General features: G+C 55.8%; 1 protein-coding gene across 19 annotated transcripts in view; it reads right to left on the bottom strand.

Moving 5' to 3' along the window:
- Positions 1–3,582: 3,582 nt before the first annotated feature.
- Positions 3,583–18,504, bottom strand: part of NRXN2 (neurexin 2) — a 118,285-nt gene continuing 103,363 nt past the window's right edge. For 12 of the 19 annotated variants that reach the window (XM_033207297.1, XM_033207305.1, XM_033207298.1 and 9 more), the window contains 2 exons: positions 17,666–17,744; positions 3,583–5,509 (listed from right to left, as the gene is read on the bottom strand). In XM_033207297.1, the coding sequence (XP_033063188.1) occupies positions 4,623–5,509; positions 17,666–17,744 (966 nt within the window). In that variant the 3' untranslated portion in view covers positions 3,583–4,622. The remainder of the gene's footprint in view (positions 5,510–17,665; positions 17,745–18,504) is intronic. The other 7 variants (XM_033207312.1, XM_033207309.1, XM_033207310.1 and 4 more) reach the window with 2 other exon arrangements.

Raw genomic sequence — 18,504 nt, 5'->3', positions numbered from 1 at the left:
GTTGCCCCATTTTACAGATGAAAAAAACTTGAGGCTTGAAGAACCTGATTGCCCATGACACTCAGTTAGGTGGGGGCAGTATCAGGATTCAAACCCGTCAGTAGGCCTCCAGAGCCCCACTCTGGCCACAAACACCCCCAGCCTCTCCCAACCCAGCCTCACCATCTGGGTGTCCAGTAACTCTCCTGGAGGCAGCGGCAAGGCCAGGGGCCCACAGCGTCCACAGGCATGGCTCGCGGGGAAACGCAGTGCAGCGCACACAGAGGTCTGGGTGCAGGCAGAAGCCATTTGCTGCCCAGCCGGGTCCCGGTCAGCCCACCCAGTCACCTGAGCCACCCTGGGGCCATGCTCAGATAGTCACAGGGTCCACCTGTGCCTGCCTTGCTACTTCCGGGCACCTTGACCGAGGGCTGTGCCCCACCCCCCCCACACACACATTAGCCATGTGTGCACACATGTGCCCACGTGCACATGCACACGCATGGAATGGGAAAACAGAAAGCAACTCTTTGCCCCCACAGGAAGGGGGACACTTCTTGGCCTGGTCTTGTCAGCTGCAGCCCCTGGGCCTCTGGGGGGCCGTGTCCTCCGGCCATCTACCTGGGGTCACCCCTCAGTAAAGAACCCTGGGCAGGAATCCCATTTGTGAAGATGCCTGAATACAAAGTCATCTCAGCCTGCCCTGGACTTGCTGTCTTTTGTCTTATCTGCTGCCCAGCTGAGGCCCAGTGCCCTTTTGAACCCTTGAACAGCATTCTTGGGGCCTTAGGGTATCCAGAAGTTTCTAGAAGGCAGAACCCAGGGCTGGTGGGAGATGTCCCCTCCTGTCTTCTGGGATACCTCTCCAGCTCACCAAGGGGGTCTGGGCTACCCCTCTGCCCGCATCCTGAGTGGCCTTGCTCCTGGTCCTTCCAGGTAGTCACGACCTTCCAGGACCCAAGGCCTGTCTGCTTCCAACATACGTCACCCCTCGATTAACTCAAGAGGCCCTGAAAGCTGGGAAGGCCCAGGGCCCTGTTCCTCTGGCGAGTGAGCAGCCTTGCCGTGGCCAAGTGGGTGTCGGCGAAGGGAGAAGGGCCCCCCTCAGCAGCAGCCGCAAGCCCACCCGAATGGCAAGCCTATGCTTGGGACACACTCTGTTCTGATGCCCACCACAGGGGCTCCAACCTCAGAGCCTGTGGGGGCACCCTACTGTGGAGGAGCCAAGGGAAAGAAGAACCCATAACTACCCTCGTCAGTCTCATCCCCATGGCGGTGGAGGCCTCAGGCAGCAGGGATGAGGAAAGTGGCTCAGGACTCACTTTGTTCATTTTCCTGCCTCCAGCCAAGCCCATAGCTCACCCAGGAGGGTGTGTGGGAAGAGGTAGCACCAAGCCCCATGGGCTCCAGATCTGCCTTCAAGAGGGGGGGGGTTCTATCCAGAAGCGCTGGGCACTGGCTGGGCTGGTGTTCACTCTCCTGGGGGCTTGCTTGATGAGGGCAAGTCTGTGAACTTCTTCCCCAAATCCCTGTCCTTGAGAGGCCTGAGGAGGAAGTTCCTGACACATCCCTGTGAGGACCACCCGCCAAGGAGCCAGGATGCCTGGAATCTCAGCCACCATCAAGCCCTGGACACTGGGCCTGTCTGGGACACTCCTGGGGCCACTGCCAGGCCAGCCAGACCCTGAGGAGCTCAGCTCAGGCCCAGATGCTAAGTTCAACCTCAGAGGCACAAGATGATAAACTGAGAATCAGGTGACTATCTCTTACAGATGGGTAAACTGAGTCAATGACTGAGTCTGTCCTCTTATAACCAAGCCCTTGAGCTGCCTTATGCAGAGAGAAAGACCAAGTCCCACAGTCATATGGCAACCAGGAGGACTGGGGTCCATCCTTCCAACTCCTGGACTGCCCCTCTTCCTGCCCCCCTACCCTGATATACTGTCCCCTATCCTGTTTAGGGTCATTCCAGAAATTTCTGGAGTAAGGATATTCTTTCCCTTCCTAACACCAAGGAGCCCCTACCTGCCTGTCTTTGTTTCTTTGGCTAGTTGTGATGGGAGGAGGGGAATCCAAGCTGTCTCCGTCTCTTGGTCAGAGATAGTAGCGACAGGAAGTCCCAAAGGTTCCGATCAGCAGCCCAGGAACAGGACATCCTAGCAAGAATGCCCCAAACCAGGGCCTCTCCCAGACTTCTACGGGTGCTTAGAGCTGACCTCAATGATGCTGACTTTGGCTCCAAGACTGTGAGCAGTTGGGGGACAAGCAGGGCCCAAGCCTCACCCTCACCCCTCAGGAGCTGGATCAGAAGGGCAAGGAGGGGCTGAGTCCATAGAAATCCACACCTGGGGCTCTGCTCTCTCACCCTTGTTAGGATTTTGCAGGAGGAATCTCAAGAGGTCTTGGGGGGGGCACCATGGTGGGGAGGGTCCCAAGACAAAAGGTTCCTTCAGGGATGGAGAGAAGGAAGAGAGGGAGGTGAGACTGACCTTGGCCTCTGGAGACAGCTGGAGGCTGCTCAGGTCAGTACCTGCCACTCCCACTAAGGGATGTTCCCCAGCTGAAGGGTGGGGCTCCTGCAGGCATGGAGGCAGCCAGGCCTAAAGATGGACCAGGCTTTTGAACTGCAAAATGCCGCGAGGATGAGCTGGTCAACAGCCAGAGCCTGCTGCAGATGGAAGATCAAGATGCAGAATTGGGTAGTGGAGGGGATGGCAAGCCAAGGGTGTGAGGAAGCCTGGCAGAGGGGAGGGCTGAGAAGCCGATCGAGAGAGGGACCCTGAGTGACACAGCATGGCTGAGTCACGTCTCCTGTGCCAGGTGGTGCAACGCCCCACCACCGCCACCCTTGAGGTCCGCAACCCTCCTCGCTCTCCCCTCCTGACAATGCTGTACATGTGGGTATCTGTCCCTTGCGACTGAGAGGCTTAACAAATACAGACCCATCTCTTAACACGTCTGGACCATGGACCTGTTAGGGTCTCCACAAAGGAGTAAACACGGTGGACGAGGTGGCCAGCCCTGGTTCCACCTTCAGTTCCAGCAGCTGCCCACAGTCAACCAGAGTGGACTTGGGGATAGGTAGGGTACCAGGGTCCAAATCCCCAGAGAGGAAGAGCACAGACTCTGGAGTCAGGCAGAACAGAAGACCACATGGACTCAGTCATTCATTCACCTCGAGACCTGGGAGCAGCCACTGAAGGTCTCCAAGCCCAGGAATCACCTCCTCCCTCCAAGGGCTGCTGAAGGATGAGGCAGCATCTGTCCCACACCCAGGTCAGTGCCCAGGCACACATGCCCCGAGATGTGAGTCCAGTAGCCATCAAGGGGCAACACAAGGTCTCCAGAGATCTGTCTGCCTCCCTGAGAAGCTAAGGTCTGTGAACCGGCCAGAGACCAGCCACGTTCCTCAGCCCAGCAGGGATACAGGACACAGGACCCCGTGAGACAAAGACAAGTCATCCCAGGAACCCAAAGCCACGCTACGCCCAAAAGTTCGGGAGCAACTTACCAGATCTTGTGGGCCCCCATGTGGGCCCAGACCCCAGCCCAAAGCCAGGATCTAACAGCACCCACCCCGAAAAAACTGCACAGGACCGTTGGAATTTGGAAAGTTTTTGTTTTCTTTTTCCCACACATTTCCGGGGTTGGGGTGTTTTCCAAGACTCAGACACGTTTGTTAACAAAGAGAGAAAAAAAACTGGGGGAGCAGGGAGCCCGTGGGCAGAGAAGTGACCCCAGCAGTCTGTGGGCAATGCCTTGCTCCCTCTTCCCTGCTGCCCGCGCCCAGCAGGTGCCACAGGCTGCTGCTCGTGGAATCTAGAGTATTTGTCTGTAATATATATCTGCATTTGCCTTTCCCCTCCCTCCCACCCCCCACCCCTGCTCCTCCAGCAGCTTCCCCATCAATGCACGTCGCCCGGCGGCACACACAGAACAGGCCTTCAGCCAGGCCTGAGCCCCTTCCCTGGGCGGCACCAAGCAGGTGCCTCTCCTGGTGAGGGGAGTTGGGGCACTTGGGGACAAGCCCACTGCCCCACCCCACCCACCCACCCACTGGGCCACTCGGGCCCACCCTCCCACCCTTCTCCCACCAACTCTGGAACTCTGGAAACCCAAAGGGAGGAAAGGAAGGGAGAAATGAGACACACAAAAAAAGAAGTAGGAAAGAAGGGTGGGGACAGTGAGACACAGCAAGCCTGGGATGGGGACTGGAGGGCTTGGGGAGAGAAGGAAGGCAGGAGGGACAGAAGGAGGAAGAAGAAAAATTGAGGAAAATTAACAGAACGAGTAGTGGACACTTTACAAAACCCCCAGCCTTCCTTCCCACCCAACCCCACCAAAATAAAACTACACCCCTTAAAAAAATAAATCAACCCAGGGCTGTGAGCACGTGCCCTGCCTGGCAGGCGCAGAGCTGAGAGGGACAGTCAGCCCTGGGACTGACGAGGCCGCGCGGTGGACGGCAGGAGGAAGGGGCGAGCACGGGGTTTTTCCTTTTCTTTTTTTGCGTTTCCTCTTCGTAAGAGAAGCCTGAGGCAGCCAGGGAGAGGGTCCCCAGGCCCCTGGCAGGGAGAGGGTGGCACCCTCCTCCCGGGCCCTCCCAGGAGGGGCAGCTGGCAGTGGGGCGCAGTGCCAGGGGCTCAGACATAATACTCCTTGTCTTTGTTCTTCTTGGCCTTGCTGGGCGTCTTGGGGGCAGTCGGGGCCTTCTCTTTCACCACCGCCCCATTGCTCTGGGCCGAGTTACTGATGTAGTTCCGGCTCTGGTCCACCTGATAGGAGCCCTCGTCACGATTGCGGTACTTGTACATGGCGTAGAGGAGGATGAGGATGCAGAGCGCCGCCGCCGCCACAATGCCCACCACCATGCCCGTGGTGCTGCTGGACTCCCGGATCACCTCCACTGCGCCCGGTGGGCCCCGCTCCCCAGGCCCTGTGGGGTTGGCTGTGGGCAGATGGGGGAAGCCGGGGGCTGAGGTCACGCCAGGGCGCAGGGGAGGGGGCCTCCGCGGCTCAAAGGACGTGGGGGCCCCGGGCCCCAAGGGCGGGTTCTCCAGCAGGGGCTGAAGCGGATCTCGGTGGTTCATTTTGCCCGCCGGCAGGTTAGGGGCTGGGGCGGAGGGGGCAAACAGCACCCCAGGGGCACCCGTGGCCCCATCTGTCCTGAGGTTGGGCCGGGGAGCGGGTTTGCGGGGTGACAGGAGGGTGGTGCGGTCCGTGACCAGGGGAAAGGTGGTGTAAAAGTCCTCGTCGTCCGTGGGGGGGAGGCTGGAGTCAAAGACCTCCCCGGAGGCGAAGCCCGAGGCCTCGATGGGCTCCTCGCAGTCGCTGTCGTCCCGCTCGGCCTGGCACGGGCCCCCGGAAGGCGGGCGGCGCGCCGCGGGCGGGGGCAGCGTGTCTTGGGTGGCGCCCACTCCCGTGAGGAAGGGGTAGAAGGTAGGGGGCGGGGGCACGAAGGGGGATCGGGTGGCCACGGGAGGGGGGTCTAAGGAGTCCTCCGTGATAATGGGCAATATTAACTCTCCTCCTAGAACAAGAGAGAGAAGAGAAAAGAGAGGGCGTCAGCGAGGGCCAGGGCGCAGGCGGCCGGCACAGAGAGAGAAACAACAGCCTCACACACCCAAATCGGTTCCAATTGGCTTTGGCGGAGACTAGAGCGGGCTGGGCCCGCCCGCCAGCCGGCCGAGCACTGCGCTTTAAGCGGGCAGCGGCTCAGATGCCCTGGGCACCCCACGCACGGGCTCTGTGACACTCTGGGTTTTGGTCTTTTGTTTGTCTTAAGAAATCAAAAGGAACAGAAAGGAAAGGAAATTGAAAAGAAACAGAAAAAAAAACTCTACTGGTTTAAGGCTTTAAAAACAGATACAACAGCAGCATTTAAACAAACCTAACAACAGTATCTTTTAGGGTTTTTTTCTAGATTTTTCTCTTTTTTTGCTTTTTTTTTTTGCTTTTGTTTTTAAAAAAGAAGATAGCATACCACGGAATTCAGGCAACTTACATCAACAAATAGGCCGTGTGATTTTAGCATGAAGAAAAAAATTACAAACAGAGCTGTGTAAGCGGGTTCTCCCGGAAAAAATAAGAAAAAACAACTTTTCCGTACAACGTTTTCTGTCTATCTGTTTGGTATCTCCCTCCCTCACTCTCCGCTCCCTGCACATCCTGCCTCCTCCTGAACTCTCTCCGCCCTCACTTGTCCCTCTCCCCCTCATTCAACACAAAGCTGAACTCTGCACAGGGCAGGCTGGGGCTGAGGGGCGGTTTCCACCACTTGGTGTCAGCATATGGGGGAGGCAGGAACAGTGGGCAGGAGGGCTTGGAGAGTAGAGACATGACAGGCAGCCATGTAGGGATTGCTATATGGGTGAGAGGTCTTGGGAGGGGACGGCCATGGGAGGGGGCTTGGAAGGCTAATTGCAGGGTGGCCATGGGAGGGGAGACATGGAAAGTGGGAGGTGAGGTGGCCCATGAGGAAGAGTGGGAAGGGAGGAGTCGGATGCATTGGAGCAGTGTCCTGTCCCATAGGACTCTGGGAGGGGTAGGGAGAAGCCATGTAGAGGCAGGGAGGTGGGGAGGGACAAAGAAGGAGTGAGGGAAGTGGGCAGGGACACATGGTTCCTGAGCTAAGCCTAACTCCCCAACTTTCTCGTTCTTCACCCTCCACCTCTGACCCCCACTGACTTCCCCCCTCCCCCTCCCCAGAACCCCCATGGGCCGCCAGGACCTGGCCAGGGCTTGACTGCCTCTGGCCCTCTTATTATTGTTAAAACAATAATAAAACAACGGAAAGAAGAAGAAAGCAAAAAAAGAAAAGAAAATACATACACAGCCATCTGGGAGGGAAGCACCTGCTAAATAGGGCCCATGGGAATGAGTGGGGAGGGCTTTGTGAGGGGAGAATGGGTCTCCCCATCTCTAGGTCTTATAACTGGAGTCCCGTGGGCAGAAACTGCAATTCCCATCAGCCCCCAAAAGGTGAGAACTATAACTCCCATCAGTCCTTGGAGGAGTGTAGACCACAATTCCCATCAGCCACTAGGTCAACAACTGTGACTCCCATCAGCCTCCTGGGCCTCCTCTCAAAGCAAAATAGTGCAACCTCCTGGTTTGGGGTAGAAGGGAGCTGGGGCTGGCTCTAGGTGGCTGGTGGGAGGACTTGCTCCTCTTGCAGGGGCACCTCTGGGCCTTACAAGGGCTGGAGGTTTCCTCTCTGGCTCTCCAGCAGAGCCTAAGCCCTGCCAACATCTGAGTGCCTCTCGCTGGTCTCTGCAGGGTGTGGTCTTCCTAGATCGTGCCCAGAAGCCCCTCAGCCTCTTGGTGGAAAAGCACCCCAGGGCCTCCACTGCCAGGTCCCACCTGCCCCACTTCAACCCCACTGCAGCCAGACCAGCCACATTCCACCTTCACATCTTGGTTGTCTTCTCCTGCTCCCCACCCACCCACAGCCCTCTACCTCTGCGCCGAGTTCAAACACTGTTGCCAACCTTCAGATCACAAGCTCCAGTAATGTCGCAGAGCTGTTCTTGCCCACACAAGACAGCCTGTAGCCAAGACCTTTCCATTGAACTTGAAGCCTTGCTGAGCTCCCCAGGCTGCTCTTCCAACCAGACTCCAATCTCCCCTGGCCAGGGGCTCACCTACACCCTAGATTTTGAAACCCCAGGGCTCCTTGCCCTCCAAAGGCTCAGTCACAGTGAAAAACTTTGAGCTAAGAGCAAAGCAGCATGTTTTGTGGAGCTGGGACTATCCGATCCCAGCTCATTATGGATAAGAATGCTGAGGCCTGGGTGGGCAGGACTTCCCAAGGTCACCAGGTGTAGGTGCCCGACAAGGTAAGTGAGGCTGGGGAAGGGTTAGATCTCATAAGGAGCCCAAGAAAGCCTAAGTCATCCTCCCAATGTCTCCAGGAATCTGTTGGGACTACTTGACTCTTGGCTTGGATGTGAACTTGGATAACAGAACACCTATTCTGTCACTGAGTTCCTGTGTGACTGTGGGCAACTTTCTTCCAGTCTCTGGGCCTCAGTTTCCTCATCTATAAAACTGGGGTATTGGGCTCCAGGCCCAGGATGAGGCCAAGGCTTGGCTCTCGTGGGACCTCTAGCCTTTGGATGAACAAGTATGTCTTCCTGTACCCACCTGGGACCCAGACGAGGAAAGCCAGCACCCTGGTCCCCAGGTAAGGGGCAAACTCAGCTGTCAGCTCTCAGGAGGGTTGGCAGCCCCTCCAGCGGTGGTAACCTGGGCCCAATCATGGCAGGATTCCCCTCCCTGCGTGAACCCTGAGTGCCTCTGGGGTCCTTCCTGCTGGTCCATACCACCAGCCCTCTACCTGACCTTTGTCTTCTATTCAGAACACCTTTCCCTGCTGACATCTCAGAGTCTGGTCAAACACCTCCTCTTCCAGGCAGAGGATGCTCCCTGCCTGAGTGCCTCTGACACCATACCCCAATTCTGTCCTGGAGGCATGGCTTTGTACTCACTGCCAGGGAAGGGCCAACGGCAGTGGGCCTGGCACAGAGTTGGGGCTCGTTATACTTTTCCAGGGGAAAGGGAGCAATATTCCTCAGGCATTTCCTCTGAGCCAGGCCAGGCTAGGTATCTAGGGAAGGGAGTGGGCGTCTCTCTCACAGGCCAGAGCAGCAGAGTTCTAAACACCCCACCCCCTCCACCCTCTTAGGCAGCAGGCATTGTGGAGAGCTCAGCCTGGCAGGGGCCTTTCTCTACAAACCATCTCCTACCCCAGCTCGCCACCTTCCATCTTAGACTGGGCCACCAGCTGCTGCTGGAAACCCCAGCATCAAGGTTTGGCCTAAGCTGGCTGGCCATAGTTGGGGCCCCAGCAAAGTGCCAGGCCCAGGGCACAGGACCAGACCAGGAGGCCCTTGCTGAGGCCACATCCTGCCCTAGAGGGGCTGACAGGCTGATCAGGGCACAGAGCTCAGCTCTCTACCAACATGCTGTCCCCCAGTCAGGCTAGGGCATGGGGGGCTTCAGGTCTTGGACCACAGACAAGTCTTACCCAGCCTGAGCCCCCTACAACCATTTGCCCTAGCTAAGCCCCTGGGACACACAGGCTCCTTGGGTCACCCTTCTGCAGCCTTCCTCTGCCCCCAGACTCCTCCCAGGCCTGCTCACACTGACCTCTTGCTCCTCCAACCCCAGCTGCTTCCTGGTCTCCATATCTGGGTCCCAGTCCTGTCCCTGCACCCGCAGCTCCTCTGGGGTTTCTCTGCCCAAGGCTTTGACTGTACCATCTCCTAAGGTGTCCTCCCCTCACCCACACCCTCCACACTGCCATGACGCCCCCTTGATGCCCCCTTCTCATGGTAGCTTCTGTCTTCCACATGGCTTCCTCTCCGTTTCCTCCCAGTGTCCCACACCCCACTTCCTCTCCACAAGATAAAAGGCTCTGGAGAACCCATGAGAACGCATGAGGACTTCCTTCCCTGGGCTCACTCAACCCGGCCTAGGCTCTGGGGGCAGTCAAGTCACCTAACCTAGGGTGCTGGGCTTTCCTGGATCATACACCAGTTCAGGAAGGATCAGAAGAGGCTGTCCTGGCGAGGAGTTGGCAGGACCTGGAGGAGGGGAGGGCCAGAATCCTCAGACTCCTCCCTGCCAAAAGCCCCACCGCTGCCTGTGCTGCTGGGCCTTGTGGGTGCAGACTCACAATGACTCATGGTCCAGCTCTACACCAAGGATGCATCCTGGAATGGGGTGCTCCTAGGAGTCAGTGGCGTTTGGTAGGACCCCAGGCAGCCTCCTGCCTCTCCCCAATTTCAGGCAGCTGTGGCATTTGGAAAATACTCACAGGTGCATACTTACCACAGACACCACCCGCCCACCCAACACTCCTCTGCATCCTAAGAAAAGCTGAATTTCAATGCATGTGGGTCCCACTTACTAGAGAATGCCATCCCTGATCAGGGAGACCACCAGCCATTCCTGATCTCCCCTTCCTCCTCAACTCTCCTTCCTCTGGGGGCTGCCGGCCCAACAAACTTAGCCCCTTCTGCCCTTAGGGAACAGAAGGCCCCTGCCTGGAAATCTACCCAAGAACCCCATTCTCACCCAAGTAAGGTGTGCCCACTCCCAAAGGGGAGTCTAGAATTGAGGTTGAGCATGTCTGAGACTAAGCAGTGAGCTGGAGGCCCTGCCCAGGCTGTGAGGGACAAGAAAGCCACCAGCCTACATGGCATTTCACGGGGGTTAGAAAAGACAGTTCTGTGCAGACGTGACCCTGTGGTACATGACTTCACAAACAGTACCTTCATGGAATATTGGAAAAACCATTCTTCCTCTCAGTGGACGGTCCTATTCTGGTGCCCAGGACACACGGCTGGGCAAGCAGAGCTCTGGGCGGATGTCAGCCCCTACTCACCTGTGCAAGCAGAGAGCAATCTGTGCCACTGTGTATGGTGCCCTGAAGGAAGGTGCCCTCTACCACCCACAAGCACCAGTACAGCAAGGGCAGAGGCCAGGGTATTTCAAGGTAAGAAAAAAATGGTACATTGTGGCATATGCACGCACACACACACACAGAGGATCTGTGTTTCTGTGCCCCAAGCACATGTGTACATGCATGTACGTGAACCTAGATGGATCTGAGCACGAGCGTGTGCATGTCAGTGCGTGGACCTCTGGCTCTGGCATGTGCCTGCCGGCCACTGAACCTGGGTCTGAGTTCTATGTGCACATGTGCATATATGAACGTGCCCCAGAACATGTGAGTGCACCACGGCATCCGAGCACAAGCAGTGCACCCCAGGGAACGCATCCTTCACCAAACTCATTTTCCCTTCTCCTGGGCAGTAAGACTACATTTCTCGACATTCCTTGTGAGTAGGCCTGGTGTGTGACTGAGTAGTGGGCACTGCCCGTACCAGTGCCCCAGCAGCCTCCTGGTGCCACCTTCCATGCTCCTTCTCCTACAGTGATGTTGGAAACCACAGGTTGAAAATGGAGACGCCACAGATGGGAGGAGTGTGGATTCCTAAAGCACTCTTTGCAGCAGAGCCACCTGCTGATCAGCCACACCCAGGTAGGGTGCACCTGAGTGAGAAACGCCTCTTGAATTAACTACGGAGATCCGGGGCTTATCTGTTACAGAAACAAATGTTACTTTAACTAATATAGACACTGGAACCAGAAATGGATGTCACGATAACACAAACCTGAGAAGGCACTCGTGACAATCCAAGGCGTGGAGGCTGGGAAGATGAAACCCACGTAATGCAGTGGCGAAGCATGTGGTGCACACCGTTGCTCATGAGGACCTGAAGGGTAGGCACTGCCTGTGGACTCTGGGTACTGAGGGAGAGGGCTGGGAAAGGCCAGTGACCATGAGGCTTCTACTTTCTGCTTTTAGTGGCATAGTACAAGGAGGAGACCAAGGAGGCAAGGAGTATGAGGAAGCAAGAATTGGCTGATTTGCAAGCAGAAGTGAAAAGAATACAGACAGCCCAGAAATCTGTATCCCACAAGAGTCAGAAGAGGCCACTGCTTCCAAACAGTAAGAGAGAAAAGTGAAAAGGCTTTGAGAGACAATGGTGCAGTAAAGCTTCTCACCCTCACCCAATAAGAACACTCAGCCTTGCTCAAGGATCAGATTTAGGGGTTGCCCCCCAGCCAACCTCCCACCTATTGTTTCAAATGTCCTCAAGACAGTCACCACTGTATGAAGAGAAAGAGGCATGGGGGCGGAGCAACACGGAAATAAGTGAGGCTTGAGAACTGTGTCTAGGTATGGTTACTTTGAACCTTAAACCACTTGGGCCCCAAATCTGCATGAGCAGGGGTAGGCTATCATGCTACAGCACCCCCAAGGAGGACATTGTTCCCAACACCCACTTCAGACATTGTTCCCAACACCCACTTCAGACAACACCTATGGGAGGACCGGGAGGAACTTCCCAGAGGGGAGAGCCAGGGACCCCAGACAAAGGAGAGGGGAGTCTCCCCCAGAGAGCAGAGTCTCTTCCAAGGTTTAATGAAGAAATTTCCCCCACTGCAGGGGCAGAGCGCCTGGCCTGCCTGCCTGCTGGATTTCCTCAGCGCTAGGAGCACACATTGGCCTGTGTGAATCTAGGCTGCTGTGTGTCTTCCATTTTTCCCTTTTTCGTATGGGAGGTTGTATTACGGTTGTCGACTCTGCCCCACACCACAGTATTCTGGGTGTGTGCTGGGCTGTGGGAGCAGTGAGATAAATTATCCATTTAGTTCTTGGGTATCTGGATCACATATGGGTCCCCATTCCAGAGGAGCCAGGTCTTGACCGGATGTGGAGGGCCACCATCTCCCAGACATCATCAGCTTTGAGATGAATGCCCTAATGGTTGGGACTTTGGGTGGTCTCCTGGGGAGGGGTGGGTGTGTCCTGGAGGTGAGGAAGAGTGACATGGATCCTTGATGACCCACAGGCAAGCCAGTGACAAATCATTCACTAGTTGGGCCCCAGACCTGTTTCTGCTTCCTCCTGAGGGCACAGCAAGGCCACACCTCACAGCCTTCCTTAAAGTTAGGTTGGGCCCCATGACTGAGCTCCAGGCAACAGAAAGTGGGCAGGAGCCTGGGAGCCTCTCCTACAGCTGGCCCATAAAATCTTCCACTTCACAACTCCATGCCACTGCAACTCAGGAAGTCACCTGTTGAAGATGGTGCAGCCACAAGATGGAGAGGGACCAAGCCCTGAGTCATCACTTGGAAAAGAGTGGCCCACCAATCAGGAACACTTGTTTATAACTTACGTGAATGAGAAATACATGTCTATGTGTTAAACCAATAGATGTTGTCTATTATAGCAACTAGTGCTACTTTGAGACCCTCTTGGAATCTGAACACACTGTGGTTCTACCGGTCTGGGCAAATGTGTCTGTGACTCTGTGGAGTTAAGCCTGCATGTGCCTCTGAGGGTCTCATTTATGTGTGCATGAGGGCAATGCCTCAGGAGGGATGCTTGCATGGAGTAAGTGCAGAAGGCTGCTTCTATGGGTCTGAGCATATGTAGACCTGGGTGAATCTGAATACACATGTGTGTATGTGTGTGCTTTTGTGGGTCTAAACAACGGCGTATACTTGCCTGAGTGGGAGCACACAGGCATATAGGCATGCCTTGTACTATGTCTGAACATGTGTGCATGCCCTACAGGTCTGAGGATATGTGTGTGCCCTTCTGTGTGCCACTGCATGGGTACCTTGGAGCACAGAAGTGCACCTGCACCTGTGTGGGCTAATGGAGGCCCGAGAGTGTGTGTGTGTGTTTACACCTCTGTACAGGTCTGAGCACATGAACTTGCATGTCTATGTGTATGTGTATACCTATGTATTCTTCAGTGAGTGTGAACCAGTATGTATGTTTCAGCAGGTGAGCATGTGTGTGTGTGTGTACACTACTGTGGCACTCGGCACATGAGTGTGCATGGAAATATGAGCTTCTATAGGGGTGGGCTTGGTGGGAGAGGTGCAGGTCTGTGAAGCCGAACAAATTGTGTGTGTATGTAGACCCCTGAGGTTGAGCACACAGCCTGCCTCTGAGAATGTGCACACCTGAACTCTTGTGAGTCTTATCCAGGTGCACCTTTGTGTACATGTCGGCATCTGGGGGTTGGATGCACATGTTGGTGCATGAGTACACCCCTCTGCAGATATGTATGTGTGCATCATGGTGAGTATACTTACACACACATGTACCTCTGTGAGCCTGGTCATAGATGTGCATTTCTGTGAGTGCATGTGGGCACACATGTGCATTATGGTGGGTCTAAGCACACTGCTTACTTGCCTGATCTGAACATGCCTACATGCCTCTGCAGTTCTGAAACACATGTGAACATCTGCATGTCTGAACATGGGTGTAGGATTCTGTGGTCTAAGCACCTGTGCGTGTTACACAGGTGGATCTGTACACGTGTGCCACGGAGCTGAGCACAGATGTATAATCTGTGAGTCCAAGGGTGTGTCACAAGGTATATGTCTTACTAGGCCTAAGCACATACACACACACACTCAGGTCTGAACACAGATGTGTGTGTCCTGAGTGTCTGCAATATGCAAGTCTGTCTCTGGGTCTGAGCATGTGTGTGTGATTCTGAACATTCAGCATGGCTGTTAGCAGATAGTGTGTGTGTGCCTCAGTGGGTTTGAACATGCATGTACACACAACTCAGAACACAGTCAAGTGCCTTGGCAAGTTTGAGACACACAAAGTGTGTGTGTGCCTTGGTGCAACTGAACACACATGCAAGTGTGAACCTCTGGGAGCTGAGTAGGTGCACACGTGTGCATCTGAGTGCCTCTGTGGGTATTTCTGGAGCTCTAAGCACACACACGCAAGAGTTGGTAGCTCTGAGTACATGTGTGTGCTTTCATTAGGCTGTGCATGTGTGCATGAGTTTGAGCTTCTGTGAGTCTCAACAGGTGTGTATCTGTGTGTATGGACTTCAGAAGGCTAGAAGCACACACGTCTCTTGGAGTCTAAGCATGTGTGCGCCTCTGTTGGCCTAGGTATAAATAGTGTGTGCTCTTCTAGGTTTGAATGTGTGGTGTGTGTGTGTGTGTGTGTGTGTGTGTGGAAGTGGGTCCATGTGAGCTTGCTGGTGGGTCTGTAAATGTATGTGCAGGGCTGTATGTGTGTGTGCCTCTGGTCATACATGTGCATACAGACACTGCCTCTGTGGGTCTGAGCCTGTATGTGCTCTTCTCTTCCTATATGTCTCAGGTTGTGCAAAGTCAGATCCCCTCAGGGGCCAGGCCCAGAACACAAAGTATGGGTTGGGCCAGCTGAGACAACTAGCAGTGGGTCACATTACTAATGGTGCATGCCCCACTAAAGACACTCCCATTCAAAAGCCAACCTCAGCTAAAATAACCGTGTAGATGATGGTCTCACTAAACAAGGGAGAAAGTATGGGCCAGGGTCTCTGGAGGAGCCCAGGTTAGGAAAACGGTGGAAAGGTGAGCGAGCAGGAATGATCCTAGACCCAGGGATGGGGATCTGCAAGGTAGGAGAGGTAAAACACCATGGGGTCTCCTGCCAGGCTGCCCCCACCTCTGACACTGGAGCCAAGGGAGGCCTGGCCATCTGCTGGAGAAAAGCCTCCTTGCACTGGGGCCTGGGAGAGACTGGCTGGAGAGGATCTGGATGGCATGGCATGGTCTACACCAGCCTGGGAGACCCTGGAGTCATTTTGGTCCTTGCCTGGCCTCCCATTGGGATGATGAGGATCCATCGTTAAACCTTTCACTGTGGTACAAATGTGGACATGTAAGCATGTGCGATGCAGGCTTGGGGGAGAGGCTGTGGCTTCTGGCAGTTTCCTCTGGGGATTCCAGAGTGCACTCTGCCCTCCCTCCTGGCCCTATTTTTAAAGCTGGCTGCTGGAACGGCTACCAGTGCCTCCCTATCCCAGACTTCTAGACCTCCTCCACCCTTCATCCTCTACTTGTCCCTTTTCCCAAGAGGGTGGCTCAATAGTCAGTGACCTCACAGATCCCTGACTGGGAACCAGCTGACCCACCTGCTTCAACTCCTCCTCACCCTCTGCCCTAATGCAGCCTAAAAGAGTTCAGACCACCAATACACCCATTCAGCATCAGACCCAGGCCCTTGACTAGACTCCAAGCCAGGGCTGGGAGGCTAGAACTTCGGTGGACAAAGTATGGCCCAGATGGGGTCCAGTGTGTACTGCATGTCCCTACGTGGTGACCATCTGGCCCCAGATACCCCTCTACAGGGTGCAGGGAAAGCAGAGACTCCTCCTGTTACCCAGGAGTTCCTGTCCCAGAGTGTGTGAACATGGGCACCTGTGTATGAACACATGTGGTAATGCCACTCAGTGCCCTTTCCTCAGGACCCTCAAAGACCATTGTCCACAGAGCCCCATCCCAGAGCTTTCATGGGGCCACTCATCACAGCCACTTCCAGCAGGCCTGGACTAGCAGTGCTGTGTTGGCCACGGGAGTCACCAATAAGTGCCTAGAGCTCAGAGCAGTAAAGCAGGGCAGGGGGTGCTGTGTGTTGAAGCTGCCAGATGCCCAGAGCCCCCCAAAGCAATGGAGGCATTGAAGTGTGCATCCTTGAGCCAAGATCGCCCTGGGGGAAGAAGTGACAGCACTCAGCAGAGGGGCCTCCTAGAGACGAAGGCATCTGTCCCAGAAAGCACAGGCCCCGGGCTATGGAAGGGAAGGCCTTTCTGGCCCAGCAGCTGGCAGCTCCCCTGAAGGTCCCTGGGCCCGGGCCCATGGGAATAACCCCTCTCAGCTCTAGCCTACTCGGAGGACATGGAGGGCAACTGGGCTTCAGTCTCTGGATCTGGGGGCTTGTGCCCCAGAAACCCTCTGCCCTTGGTTTTTGAAGCTGAGCCTCTGCCCCAAGGCTCCACAGGCCATGCTCTAACCACACTCCTTCCAAGATCGTGGCCCACCCTCAGCCTGAATGTCTTTTCTGGAGCTGGGAGGCCCCAGGCCAGATTCACAGGATATACCCAGGGCATACTGCCCACCTTCTGACCACGTCATCTCCCCCAACCCCACAAGCACCTGCCCCAACCTCCAGCCTTCTGGTACCAACAATCCAGGTGCAACCCATTGCAAGGTAATGGGGAGAAGTCTCCAGCAGCCCAAGTGAGAAATGTGGGTGGCCCTCCACTCCCACAGACTCATCTGGCAGCCACCAAGGCCCACGCTCCTCCACTGGGAAATCTGGCCACATCCAGTCCTTTCTCTGTTCCCTCTGCCAGCCTCAAGTATCCCACCCTCCCCCAGCTGCTCCCGGCCACCCCCAACCTGCTCAAATGAGCAGCCTTGGCACTCGCTGCACCACTCCACACCCCACACTTCTCAAGCAGTACTCAAGGCCACCCCCGCTTTGCCAGCCTGGTCTCTCTCTGTGGCTGCATTCTTGGCTCCAGCAAGAAGTATCAAGCAGAGGCCTAGAAAGCACTCCCTGGCCCCAGTGCCCCAGGCCCTGGAAAGCCTTCCCTCCCAGCCCTGCTCTCCTCCTACAGCAGCTCCCCAGCTAGAATCTGGGCCAGACCTCAGGCCCTAATCTTCCCCAGGAGACCACAAGTCTAGTCTAGAGGGGACTTCCCACCCAGCACACTATCAGATTCAGAGCAGTCACTGTGTAGTAACTGCCTCACCTTGCCCTGGCAGTCCTGGCAGTGTCCACTCTGGGAACCCTTCAGACAAGAGCACAGGAGACCTCCCAACACCCAGGAGAAGAGGAAGGCCCAGGATCCAGGAGAGATCTCCTCTACTAGTGGCCTAGAGAGCACTAGGCCTCAGGAGCAGGCGGGAGTTGTGATTCTGGACCCAAGAACTGATGGGAGTTGTAGTTCCTAAGCCATGTTCACCCTCCCCCACCCCAGGGACTCATGGGAGCTGCAGTTACTCATCTTCTAGGGAAAAGTCTCCCTCCTTCTCTCCCAGCACCCCTTGGCTCTCAACCCCAGGATCCCAGGCTAAGGACCTCACTACCTCTGAGGGGCTGGGAACCAAAAGGCATCTTGCCAGAGAGCATCTGAGGGACTGGGAGGATGTTAGGCAAGGTGGAACTATCAGGGAAAGCTAAGGCCTGGCAGCAGGCCCTGGGGCTTGGGCCAGGTGGCAGGGACAGTCGCCCCCCTCCCAGTAGCGTCACAGAGGGCCCCGGGGCAGGGGAGGGGGGAAAGGCACTCACCAGTACTGGGCTCACACTCCTCCAGGTCCTCATCATCACTTGGACACTCAGCAGAAGCCACCAGGAGGTCATCTGTGTTCTGGGGGGCAAGAGAAGGGGTGGGGAAAGAGAGGTTCCAGGCAGGTCAGCAGATCCCATAGCTGCCACTTGAGGTGCATGGTGGTACACAGGATGCCCCTGGGCTGAGACGGACCAGCCTGGTCTGAGTCCCAGCCCTTCCATCTCTTGCTGGCTGACCTCAGGCCTCCACTTCCTCCTATGCACAGGGAACTTCCCAATAGCAGCCCTGCAGGTTTTCATGGCTTCCGAGGCTCAATGAAACAGCACATGTGGTGCTTTTTATTTCTGGGAAGTGAGGAGAGTGGACACCAGACTTTGACCTGCAGGGCCTGGGCAAAAGGGTCTAGGATGCCTCAGGGAAGGGGTGCTGGGGAGGCAAGGCCCTACGGGGCGGAGCCTGCAGAGGCCAGCACAGGCAGAACAGGACCAGGCCCTGGAGGGGTTTCCTGGCTCCAGTTTCACCACCCATCACCCCTCATCTCTTTCCCAACCTCCTTTCCTGGAGCCTGAGAGAGCCCGGCTGCACACAATAATTAGGGCTGTGGTTGCCATGACAACAGGAGTCGACTTTGTCAGCATTTTCTCTCTTACTGATTGCAAAGAAAGAGAATCCCCAAGATGAGTGAGTGTAAGGAGGAGGGGGGTGCCCAGGGGTATGAGGGAGGAGACCCAAGAAGGGAAACTGAAAGTCCAGGCAGGAAAGGAGCCCGAGAAACTGCAGGAAGGGGAGGAGAGAGCTAGGCTGAACGACAAGGACGAGCAGGCTTGAAAGGGTCATA

This window comes from Trachypithecus francoisi, unplaced genomic scaffold (genome assembly GCF_009764315.1).
Source record: "Trachypithecus francoisi isolate TF-2019V2 unplaced genomic scaffold, Tfra_2.0 Lachesis_group8, whole genome shotgun sequence".
NCBI classification, from domain to species: Eukaryota; Metazoa; Chordata; class Mammalia; order Primates; family Cercopithecidae; genus Trachypithecus; species Trachypithecus francoisi.
The sequence above is the reverse complement of the archived record's forward strand: the minus strand, read 5'-3'. Positions and strand labels throughout refer to the sequence as shown.